Source organism: Myxine glutinosa, chromosome 3, assembly GCF_964187855.1.
Source record: "Myxine glutinosa chromosome 3, kmMyxGlut1.1, whole genome shotgun sequence".
NCBI classification, from domain to species: Eukaryota; Metazoa; Chordata; class Myxini; order Myxiniformes; family Myxinidae; genus Myxine; species Myxine glutinosa.
Window position 1 is genome coordinate 115,029,954 of NC_136263.1, and position 12,618 is coordinate 115,042,571.

General features: G+C 47.6%; 1 protein-coding gene across 5 annotated transcripts in view; it reads right to left on the reverse strand.

Annotated features, from left to right (window-relative positions):
- LOC137418019 (valine--tRNA ligase, mitochondrial) overlaps positions 1–12,618 on the reverse strand; it is a 170,849-nt gene that overhangs the window by 109,018 nt on the left and 49,213 nt on the right. For all 5 annotated transcript variants that reach the window (XR_013622867.1, XM_078774487.1, XM_078774490.1 and 2 more), the window contains 2 exons: positions 8,162–8,270; positions 7,804–7,895 (listed from right to left, as the gene is read on the reverse strand). Coding sequence is in view for 4 of the 5 variants with exons in the window: in XM_078774487.1 (XP_078630613.1) it covers positions 7,804–7,895; positions 8,162–8,270 (201 nt within the window). In the remaining variant the exon portion in view is untranslated. The remainder of the gene's footprint in view (positions 1–7,803; positions 7,896–8,161; positions 8,271–12,618) is intronic.

Sequence of the window (12,618 nt, forward strand, 5' to 3'; positions counted from 1 at the left end):
ACACGAATGGGGAATGGAGGCAGGAACGATTGGCTGGAATGGTTTGGGACGGCAGAGAAGGGGAGGAAGGCACAGAGCTGGCTGGAGCTTGATCCCGCACGGGACGTCGGGCTGGACCTCGACGGCCACCGATGCCACCGCAATCTGGCTCCCGCGGGGTAACGGGTTGAAGCTGCCTGGTGGAGCCCACGCTGCCTGGTGGAGTCAACGCTGCTTGTGGAGCCAAAGCTGCTGGTGGAGCCAAAACTATGGGTGGAGCCAAAACTACGGGTGGAGCCAAAACTGCTGGTGGAGCCAAAGCTGCTTCTCTGGCTCACCTCAGGACGCGTCTCCCTTCTCTCTCCGAGGGCTCGTCTCGACTCATCTGCCGTCTCTAGCGCAACTCTCGGAACTCTCTCAAAGGCTTCCGCGCGCGCTTATATAACGCCTCGGGCGATCAAGCCGCCGGCCTCCAGGAAACGCCCATCGGGTCGCTCTCCGCAGTCCGATTGGTGGGCACGGGCTCTCTGGCTCCACCCTTGATGACGATGGGCGGGCAAGCCCTTCTTCCCCGAGCTGACCACGCTGTAATGGCGGCAAATGCAGTTGGCAGTAGAGGCTTTGGGAATGGGAATGAAAGGGGATCTATCTATTTGAATTTGGTGCAATGGAGTATTAATTAATGGAAGACAAAGCCTTAACCTAATACACAGAATAAGGAAATAACTGTCAACAAGGAGGAAATCTATCATTGGCTAACGTGATTGTATATGACCTAATTAAGGGACGCCCTTTTGACCTTTATACACAACTGGAGGAAGGAGGGTGATATTTTTACAACAATTTACACAACAATAAAAGAAACACAATTCTCATATCCACAACACTGCACCCTCCTCCTCTTAGGCACATCCCGGGCCTATTACCTTTACTTTTAGTGCGGCACGAAGGTGTAGTTCCCTCTACATTTAACCTGACCCTGAGTGTGACAGTTTTAAAACACAAATAACTATGTCCCGCTGCTCCATTGCACCCTGCCTAACAGACTCACGCCCACAACTAACCGAATTGCGGATTTGTCTTCAAACTATACATTTACAATGGGGGAGTATTATTTACAACGACGCTATTTTTATTTACAATGGCAACCCAGGACCTGTGATTGTTCGTTTGGGGGGGGAGACATCGACGCATGCATCGACGCACCATAAAGCACCCAAAAACGCACCAAAGCACCATCAAGCACTAATCGGTGCACAGTCACCACAGTCCAATAATAAAAATAAACCCAACAAACCCCTGGTGGTGTCTTCCTCTTCGGCTCCCTCTGCTGGCTATTGTTCTCTTCCAGATGTTGTCAACTTCTTTGCTGGCGGCCTATTTGGTATAATAAAAGCAAGCACAAAACGTGTCCATTGTTTTTTTATTTATGGCCCACAGGGCCGACTAGGGGTGGTTCACCTGTGTGGCATCGGTGCCCTGTGAGCAAGGTCCGCCAGCAAGATCTCGGGCCTTCATGGCCGGTTCCAGCAGAGGGGCCATGCCCTAACCCATGGGGTCCATCAGTGGTGCTCAGCCACAAACATGTGGTCCATAAGGTGGTGCATCGATGCAGACAGCTGTGGTTGCGAGAGTTTCGGGCGCACAATGGCGGACTCCCGCAGGCTCCCCCCGGCGCACAGTGGCGCACAGTCCTCGTGTGGGAGACAAGGGGGGGGGGGGGGGGGAAAGACAGATGAGTGAGGGGTAAGGTCACAAGGGTACACGTCAAACAAGGCAATGCAAGGCGAGGTGCCTTTGGAGACGGAGCGGAGAAAAGCTCGTCCCTACCGTACGTCACCCCCCCCTGTCACCTACTCTACCCTTGCCCTTACCCCATATTTACAAAAATCTACACATTTACAAATTCGTCACGACTGTCACGTCTTCCCCATATTTCCCCTATGCCAAATTTGTCACCACAATCCCTCTAACTAAAATTTGCCATCACCAACTCATCATCAATCCTCATAAGGAGGGAGAGATGGAACACAAAGCACAATGTCACACCCACGTCATGATGCGTCTCACATTCCAAACATTTGCACAATCAAAATAACAAAAACAACCTGGCATGGTGCGGAGGTACGTCATCTCAGGTGAGTGGATGCAGATGGTGCGAGGAGATCTCCATCCTAACTACCTTCTAAATGACTTTAATACACTTTACACTACCCGGGGTCTTTCCCTGCCAAACCATTGGCCAACTTACTCTATGCGGTTTTAAGAACCAAATTCCCATTGACCAAACTGTGGTGCTTATCAATTTGGGGTCTCACTCCCCCGATTCATCTCCCGGTGCCCTTGCACAATTTCCGGGCTGAGTCGTGTAGCTCTCCCAGCAGGTCTACCCACCTGCACACCTCCACCACTGTAGTTGCCACCCGAGCTTACCTAGCTCCTCACCCTAACCTATCTAACTGGGGAAGGCCCCTCCTGGCTCTGTCACCCCTCGGTGCCCTCTGACTCTGGGCTACCCGGGTCCGTCCTCCGGATCCTCGGGCCCCATCCACAACAACTCTACCGGCTCCCAGAGCCCACCTGCGGCCTCACCTGGCCGACATCCTCACAGTGGTGGAGTGCCCAATCAACTACACATACTAACAGGCTACACGCCCAGCCATTTCCACAACACTAATGCACCCATCCAAACTCCATTCTTCCACACGCACCACAGATGCCAATATCCAACCACAATTTACCTGTACCCTCTACCTAACTCTTAAACTACCCTCCCCGGGTATTCGTGATGGGGTCCATCCTCCTTTCCCCCATCCACACCTTCGCACCATCCACTCCACTCCACAGTTTCCACCATACTCACTCCACGACCATCCATTCCATACTCCATATATTCCACACTCCATGTATTCCACACAACCATTCTCCATACCTCCTGTAGTTGCACACCTGTGCAATCACACCTGGTGCCACCTGCACCCTCCTTCCTCCCTGGACCATTTGGTCAACACAACACACATCACCATCACCATCACTCATACACTGCTCCATCCACCTGTGCAATCACAATTGTTCCTCACTCACTGCTCCATACACTTCCACGCTCAATACACTTTCGATTCTCAACCACACGGCATCATCTCATCTAACTACTCCCCTCTGGAACTTGCGCTTCCCAGTCGCCCCTTTAAACTACTGCGCTCCCTCATCATTATAATCCAACTACCCAACCTGTGTCCCCACTACAGGTATCATTGTCACTACCTAACCTTACCGTTACCTATTGTCAATCTCTAGATCCCTACACACTATATCCTAACCCTCCCGGGCTAGTTTTCACTGCCATAAACCCCATAACTAGTGCTCCTTTGCCCCCGTTGTGAGGGATGGCAGAGTTGCCATCCCACCACATCGGGTATCTCTCACTATAAATTTTGCTCTCCAAATTCCAACCAATCAAAAATTTTCAACCCAAAATTTCGAATCCAAAAACACTATCACCATCATCACAGTCCGCTATATCCTAGCCTCGGTGCATCATGACATCATTAAACTCGGCTTCGCAAAGCCGAGCAATGAATTCGGGTGGTTTGGTCGCCTGCAGGTTGAATCCGTCCGGCTCTCGGTGCAGGGAAAGACGCTTACCCGGGCCGAGATCCCACGCACCATCTCGGCACGGAGCCGTCCAATGGCCCGATCTCGCCCTGCCGGAACGCCTCAGCAAAAAGGGGTCACCATGACGACCCTTCTTACCGGGCCGCCCGTTCTGCCTCGCGGAGCACGGACGCGGCCGTTCAGAGCGCGGCCCGGCGTGGATCCCGCACGGCGGTTCTTTCGAAACCGCCGCGGTCACGATCCCCGCGGGTCCCCGCGGGTCCCTGCGGGTCCCCGCGAGTCCCCGTGGCACACGAAGCTGCCCAGCACGCACCGAAGGACCGCTTCGGCTATAAGTCGCTCTAACCGCTAACCCGGTTAGCGTCGATGGTCCACTTGCATGCTTACACCCCGCAGCCCGTTCCTTGCTCATACATCCAGCCGTTCCCATACTCTTTGTCATTGCACCTTGCCTGACACCCTCCAGGTTCACTCATACCGCTCAGACTTGGTCAAACACCTGACCACCGCACACCTTTGCACACACTCGTCGTTCGCACACCTCACCAACACACCTCTGCGCGCTCCCTCCTCGGTCACCTCCTCTGTGACAACCACAGGTGTGCTCTCCTCCGTACACCCAACCATGTGCCTCACTACCAACTCCAGCGTGCATTCCCATACACACTCTACCATTCCAGGTGTGCATCCTTCCATTCCAGGTGTACATCCTCTCTCACCTGCCACAACCAACTCACGCTCCGTGTCACTCTTACTACTTTCACCACCACTCTCCGTCGCGCATTCACCCTTACTCTCGACAGCGCACTCTTTCCTCATGCACCCGTCCGTTACACACCTTTCTCGCGCATCCTCTTGCGCACACTCTCCCGTTACACCCTCCGTAACACTCACCACAGGCGTGCATTCTCCCGTTACATCCCCTGTAACACTCCCCATCCCGCGCTTCCATGTGCCCCCCCCCCCCCCCGCACACGCGCTACGACCAACTCACTCTCGACAGCACACTCACTCCTCGGCGCGCACTTTTTCCTCACACACCCCAGAGTCGGACATTCTCGCACACCTCCTCTTTCGCACTCCGTACCTGTCGCACACTTCACCAGCGGCCTCTCACGAACACCCGGGTCCAAACCAACCCCCAATCCGACTGAAGCTCCCCTCACACCATATACATTTCCGCGTATATCGCCACTCACCTCGGCACCTCGTCTCCGCACCTCCTTCGCCACCTGCAAACTCTTTATTTGGTTAGCAAGCACACCATCACGATTTGAGCACCGACCTTGCACATATTCCATCACCACCTCCATTATCTCCCTCTTAGTTTCCCTCCGTCTCTTCTTAATTTCACTCACCCCATCTTCCACTTCCTCTAACTTTTGCTTCACCTCTTTTATTTCCCGGTGCGTCTCCTCAATTTCGTCTTCTAAGGCCACCTTGACCGTTTCTATGTGCGTCCTCACCTCCCGGTCCTTTGTCTCCATTGCCTCTGCCACCTCGTCCAACCTTGTTAGTCCCTCATGTACCGTCTGACACTCCTTCTTAATGACGGCTATGTCCCTCTTTATCTGCTTCTGTGTCGCCTTCAACCCCTCGATCACAGCCGTATTCTTTTGTACCTGTTCCTTCAACTCCCTTTGTCCCACTGTCAGCTGCCCCACCCCCTGCGTCAACTTCTCTATGCCACCTTATAACTTGGCCGTTCCATTTCTCACCTCTTTCTCCATACGCTTCTCACCTCGCTTTACCTCCTCGCGTACCCCCTTGACATCCTCGCCCACACCTCGTCTTATCCCCTCCCCCATCTCCTCCATTTCTTTAGTAGATGCCGCCTTCATTTGTTCTAGTTAATCCCTCTGAGCATCCAGTTTACCTTCTAACCCGATTTTCACCTCCTCTATCTGGTTCCCCATCCGTTTGATTTCCCGGGCAGATTGCTCCCCTGTCTCCCGCAATTTGCCTTCCATCTTATCTTCTAGCCCCGTTAACCCATTCTTTACCTCTTTTATCCCGTTGTCTAACCCTTCAAATTTACTGTCCAACCCCTCAAATTTACCCTCTAATTTCTTGTCTAACCCCTCAAATTTATTTCCCATATTGTTTTCCATTTGCACACCCTGAGCCCTCGTTTCTTCCAATCGACCGCCCATTGTATCCATCCTCCCATTTATTTTATTTATGTCATTCTTTTGGGCGCCCATTATTTCTTTCGTTTCCCGGGTTTCGTTTTTTACTTCCCTTACTTCCTTCATGAATTGCGCCATGAAGGCTTGCATGTACCCTGGCATCTCGGGCTCGGCTGCTGCGACCACGGGCGCGGTTAAATTTGGTGCCGCTACAACCACGTGCGCGAGGGCACCATTTTGCACACCTGATACCTCCTCGACCACTTCACCATTGTTCTCCTCCATTTCTTCCCTCTGGTCCTGGGTTACCCCTAACCCCTCTTCTAATTCCCCCACCGGCATCCGATTATCTTGACCATCCATGGCACGACTCAATTTGGGATTTTATAAAACAAAATTTCGGGCCACTCGTAATTTGAGCGCGCAAAGCGTTTCAGGTCCGTATCTCGCTCCCGACACCAATTGTTACGGAACCCAACGTCGGCCTATGGTTCCCCTTTGAGGGAGGATTAGTCCCCTCGCTTGTCACTGACCGACGTGGTCCCTGAAGCTGCACCGCGGCCTCCGGAAAGGCCGGTGAGCCGCTTCGTTCGCGACCGCGGATAGGATGGCAATTTACCGAGCGAATGGCAGCCGCGGCCCAAACCGTTAACAAGACTAACCCGATCCTGAAACGTTGGCCAAATCGTGCCACAGGTATTCAATTTGGAAAAGACAAAGACGACGGATGTGAAGAAGATGAAGACAAGAGGTAGGAAATACGAATAGGATTTATTACTATTTACAACCAAAAGAAACCAAGGAGAAGGAAGGATAATAAAATAAAGGCAGAAAGAGGGACGGACCAGAAGGACACAGTGAAACTTAGCTTACCGATTACAGTCTTACTTAGAAACCCTGGACAGAACAAACAAAGACGGACTCACACGAATGGGGAATGGAGGCAGGAACGATTGGCTGGAATGGTTTGGGACGGCAGAGAAGGGGAGGAAGGCACGGAGCTGGCTGGAGCTTGATCCCGCACGGGACGTCGGGCTGGACCTCGACGGCCACCGATGCCACCGAAATCTGGCTCCCGTGGGGTAACGGGTCGAAGCTGCCTGGTGGAGCCCACGCTGCCTGGTGGAGCCAAAACTACGGGTGGAGCCAAAACTACGGGTGGAGCCAAAACTGCTGGTGGAGCCAAAGCTGCTTCTCTGGCTCACCTCAGGACGCGTCTCCCTTCTCTCTCCGAGGGCTCGTCTCGACTCATCTGCCGTCTCTAGCGCAACTCTCGGAACTCTCTCAAAGGCTTCCGCGCGCGCTTATATAACGCCTCGGGCGATCAAGCCGCCGGCCTCCAGGAAACGCCCATCGGGTCGCTCTCCGCAGTCCGATTGGTGGGCACGGGCTCTCTGGCTCCACCCTTGATGACGATGGGCGGGCACGCCCTTCTTCCCCGAGCTGACTACGCCGTAATGGCGGCAAATGCAGTTGGCAGTAGAGGCTTTGGGAATGAGAATGAAAGGGTATCTATCTATTTGAATTTGGTGCAATGGAGTATTAATTAATGGAAGACAAAGCCTTAACCTAAAACACAGAATAAGGAAATAACTGTCAACAAGGAGGAAATCTATGATTGGCTAACGTGATTGTATATGACCTAATTAAGGGATGCCCTTTTGACCTTTATACACAACTGGAGGAAGGAGGGTGATATTTTTACAACAATTTACACAACAATAAAAGAAACACAATTCTCATATCCACAACAATATATATATATACATATATACATATATATACACACACACACACACACACACACACACACACACACACACACACACACACACACACACACACACACACACACACACAACATGTTTGCGGCTGTTTGCTTTGGCAATGTTGATGTGGATCCTCGAAAGCAAGTCTTCAACATTGTTACTATCTCAAATCTCAATATCTTGATGTAAGTTGATGATTGTGCCACGAAGCATGATACCAAAGAGCATCAAGCATGCAACAGGGTATTTAAGAGATTAATAATATCGAAGTAATTAAATTAAGTCTGAAAGAATTCTAATGAAAGACCAACCGCATAGCGAGAATCATCTGGATGCACAGCTATGGCCTCATCACCCAAGATTGTTTCTGGGCGAGTTGTTGCCACAATAATTTCCCCACCATCTGCGAACAACCTTGAGAATCAGAAATGCTGGCTGAAGTAGCAATATTACAAAAAAACGAATGTTATCACAGCAATATAATATGCAATGACAAAGATGAAAATTACAAGCACAGTTTATTACAAATCTGCCAAACTTGATGACAAAATGGATTGCAGCTACATTATGAAATAAAAACTCATGCCTTGAACAAGAAAGAGTTTGATTAACAATAAAATCATGAAAATACCAGAGGAAAGACTGTTCTGCGATTGCAATTTATATTACCCAAGCCATCCAAAGGATAGGCAAAATGCACAAGCAGTCCAAACTGCACCACATCACGATGGCCAGGAACACTGAGCGCTGTTTTCCCAGTGAGTCGCATGGGGATCACCTGAAATTACAATTCCAACTCGTGTTGTTTTGTCACAGCACAGGCGATTACTTATATTGTAAAAGACTGACTTGGTGCAACTTAACGTGCCTAAAATGCCAAAGCAATGTCACAGGCAGGGTACAGCATATAAAATTAAACAAATAATTTGCAATTTTAAAATTTGGCCTGTGCTCCAACCCACACCCATTGATGAGGCACTGAGGGGGGAGGTTAATTGGCACCACTTTGGTGCTTCAAATGACAGTGAGAAGAATTGAGGTATCAGAAAGTAGAACAGCACTCTTCGACGTCAACCGATATACCTCGGCCCACATTACTACATCACAGGGGTCCCAGCCACTTTGATTGACAAAATAATAGGAAAAATAGGAATTCTGATCACAAAAAATAGGAGTTTAATAGGAAAAAACTAGGAAGTAATAGCACAGATTTCAGCATTGGAACAACATCGGTAGCTTTATTGCTGCAAGATTTATGCAAATACATGTACATGTATGGGCATGGACACACCCCCAATGAACTTGGGCCCACCCGTCTTAACATCGACAACAAAAACTATGACTTCTTCTTTTTGGCAGCCACCATGGACTCTATCAAAGTCTGCTTTTTCTTCTCCACTTTTCTCTGCGCCTCCCTGGTTTCCACCATACGAGTCTGTGTCTCTTGAATCTTTTTCTGAGCAGACTCAAGCATGGCCTGAGCTACTGCAATTTCAGTCATGTCACCTTTCTTAAGCGCCACCTTAAGCTTTTTATTTGCTTGATCAAGCAGACTGTTGCTAACAGTCAGTGACATCTGCTGAGATGACTCTTTTGCTGCCAGAGATTTCTCTGTTTTCTTCAAGTCCTCGCTCTTACGAGACAGCTCCGCTGCCTTCTCTACAGCAATCTTAGCTGTTTTCTCTCTTTCTTCTTTCTCTTGCCTGGTTTTCTCCCTGGCTTTCTGTTCATCTTCCTTGGCTTTTCGTTCTTCTTCAAGTCTCTGCATATAGTGCATGTGAGCAGAACGTCCTAACGAGAGGAGTCCCTTTGTGACTGGGACCATTTCGGGCCGGTCACCATACAATCTCATGCCATCCATTGTTGCACGGAGACCATTGATTGATGCCTCGCTCAGACTAACTCTCTCCTTGGTGACACTTTTCCCACTGATTGAGAACGCGCGTTCCACGTCACTGTTTCCGTGAGACAGTGCAAGGACAATCCTTATCATTTGTCTCACTTGGGGGAATTTACAGTTTCCCGTACAGCCTTTTAAAGCCAACACTTTTCCCCAGTAACTGTCCACTCTCTTCATGCAGACTTCTTCTTCATTCTCCTGTGTTTCCTGGGACCAGTCAGTAGGAATGGCTTCCTCTTGGTACACCTTCCATTCATCTGCAATGCTGTCACTGTCAATATTCCTCTTCAGCTGTCTGGACAGGCTCTTGGCTGATTCAAGAGACCATGCAGCAGTCCTGTTTTGTGGCTGCAGACATCTGGCATTCTTCAGGATTTTGTTTGTCAATGGAAGCTTCTTTTGTAGGTGTACTATGGCTGCCTGGTAGCACTTCCTCATCCCAAGATACATCCTTTCCCTCTCAGAGACTTTCAACTTAGCGATACACCGTCGGGTATCCTCTCCCACACCCATGGATTCATTCTCCAGCTGGTTTGCAACAATGGAAACATCAAGGTTTGAGATGTCTTTCACAGCATCAACTGAAGGAGTCTTCATAATTCTTCTGATCAGTTTTTTGAGCAGGTCATGGAGTTTGTCATATAGAATGTGCACAAGTGGTTGCTCTGACTGGAAGAAGGTGAGGAACTCTGCAAATGTTGCTGCCAAGAACTTCAGGAAATGCAGTTGAGCTTTTATTTCCGGTCGCTGTAGTTCTGTTTTGATTCTTTTGTACCTGGGTTTAAACATGTCCTTTGGCTGCTGCTTTGGAAGAAATACCAAGAAATACTCTTTGAGAGATTCCCAGATCTCTATCAGCCGCTCCACTGCAGGTCCACTGCAGGTCCCAGTGTCAACCACCTGCACTCGACATGCTTCAAAGGCTTTTTTGGAACAGCACCCAATTTATGCTGAATGTCTTGAAAATCAACAGATCTAGCAGCAGAGCCTTTGAACCAGTAGAAAATGTCCACTGCAAGCTCAGTTAGGTTTCCACAGTACTCTGCAAGTCCTTTGGCAAAAGCATTGTGTACTGTATGGAGAGTACATGTCCCTACATCAAGGAGACCAGGGCCCCTGTTGTCGAGAATGGCTTTGTCAATCTGTCTCCACACAGTGGTGCTCACATTAGGCCCATCACTGCCGAGCATGATAATATCCTGAAGCTGCAGTTTCGATTCATCCAAGGCAGAGATTATTTTCCTGGACAAATCTTCTCCAGTTGCATGACCCATGAGGTAAGTTTTGAGGTGAAATACTAATATCTGTTCCTCGGCATCAGACCAATACCGTACACAGATTTCTAGTTGCTTCAAGTTCTGTTTATTGGTGGTTTCATCATACATGAGGCTGAAGCCAGAAGCTGAATTCTTAACATCAGTGACTATCATGTCCTGAAAATAAGGACCTGTGGCTTCGCTAATGAGATATGAAACTTTCGATGAGCTCATTGAGAAACCATCCGGGATAACACCAGGAAACATTGCCTGCAGAAGATCCTTCAAACCGTCACAGGAAGAGTAGCTCAGATTCGAACGAACAACTTTCAATGTCCATAGAAGTTCTGCTTTTGTAATAGCGTCTTTTTTGGACATACAGACTAAAGCTGCACGACTTGGCTCATCTGTAGAAGCTGACCCTGATGCTGAAGCAGATGAAGTTGATGGTTGAACGAATGTCAGCAACGTCTGTGACCCACCCAGCAGTTCCTTCGCACGCTTCAGGTGCCCTTTGTTTTGGGCATGTTGTGTCAGTTGTTTCACACCCTGATTGTCACACCTCACTTCCGAATGGCACAACGAGCAGTAAGCTGAGAACACTGAGGACTTGCTAGGCTGACACCAGTCAGAAAGCCTACATCCATGTCCACTTTTCAACCACTCTGGGTTAAATTTAGTTCTCCCACCAGGCATTATACTGCTGGGAGTATACCTGTCAAAAAGAAAACAAATATGAGATAAGATTAAATGAATTAGCATAGAAAATCCTAACCTGTTAACGCATGAAGTGGAAAGAACTGTGAACCAAACAGTTTTTTTTTTCAAAACTGAAACATAAGTTAGTAAAATAATGAGAACAAACAAAGTAATTTAAAGGCAAATCAACAAATTTCTTACCGGTCTGCAGATTATACCTGAAACAAGAAAGATGATAAATAACATGTCCTAACATGTTTACCACCCGATAATTGCATTTTCTCCACTGCTGAATAGCTTGAACACTAATCTGAGTTCAAGCTAAGCGATGACAATTCAATTATGTATCTTTGGTATTGTTGTTGTACTATCTTCAGAAGATTATGAAACAACAAGACTTTAACAGTCTTTATTGTTTTTTGTTTGTTTGTTTTTTTATTGTCCTACATTGCTTGCATTACCTATTGTGCAGCATTGCGTATGTAAATTTTAATTCTACTGTAATTTTGTTAAAAGCTGAATATGCAACTACCACACGAAAGTATACAGAATTAAGTTGTAATCCCTATTTTGTGTCGTGGTCCTTCTTTATTATCTGCAATTAAATGATGAAATGTGTGAATTGTCGATTGAATTAGTTCTTTGCCAAATACTATTAGTTTTAGGCAAAATACAATCTCATTGTAATAAGCGAAAGATTGAGTTAAACATGTAGTATCAAATGTCAATGTTTAGCAAATTAGTAGAAAAGTTCAATTTCAGGTAGAATCTTTAGGGAAAGGTTGTTAGTAATAACTGAATAACCGCAAAGTTCACAGTTGGTTTTGTTACTCTAAGTAAAGTACAAACCTTAAAAATTGAGCTCAGCTGAACTTTTGAAATAAGACAAAGGACAATGATAATGGTCAAGGTATCATTCAGTCATTCTTCACAAAGTATATGAGATAATCCAAGAGAAATGCGTGATAAACATAGTTATATTATTTTCATCTCATTTTATCTTTTATAATTCTGTTACTGAATAGCATGAAGCACGAATCATAAAGGTAAAACAATTGTTTGGAAGGATATACTTAATATTAGGACAAAGTCAAAAATAACAATAACATAATATACATAAGATATACATATCATTTCCAGTCGAGATCAATAACAACACGTACTTTACACCATGGTGTAAATGACATGCCTCCACTTCGTACAGTATTTATTTGTGACGTCATCACTGCATACTCAATTTTTCCTCAACACTGCACTTTGTTGAGTCCTCA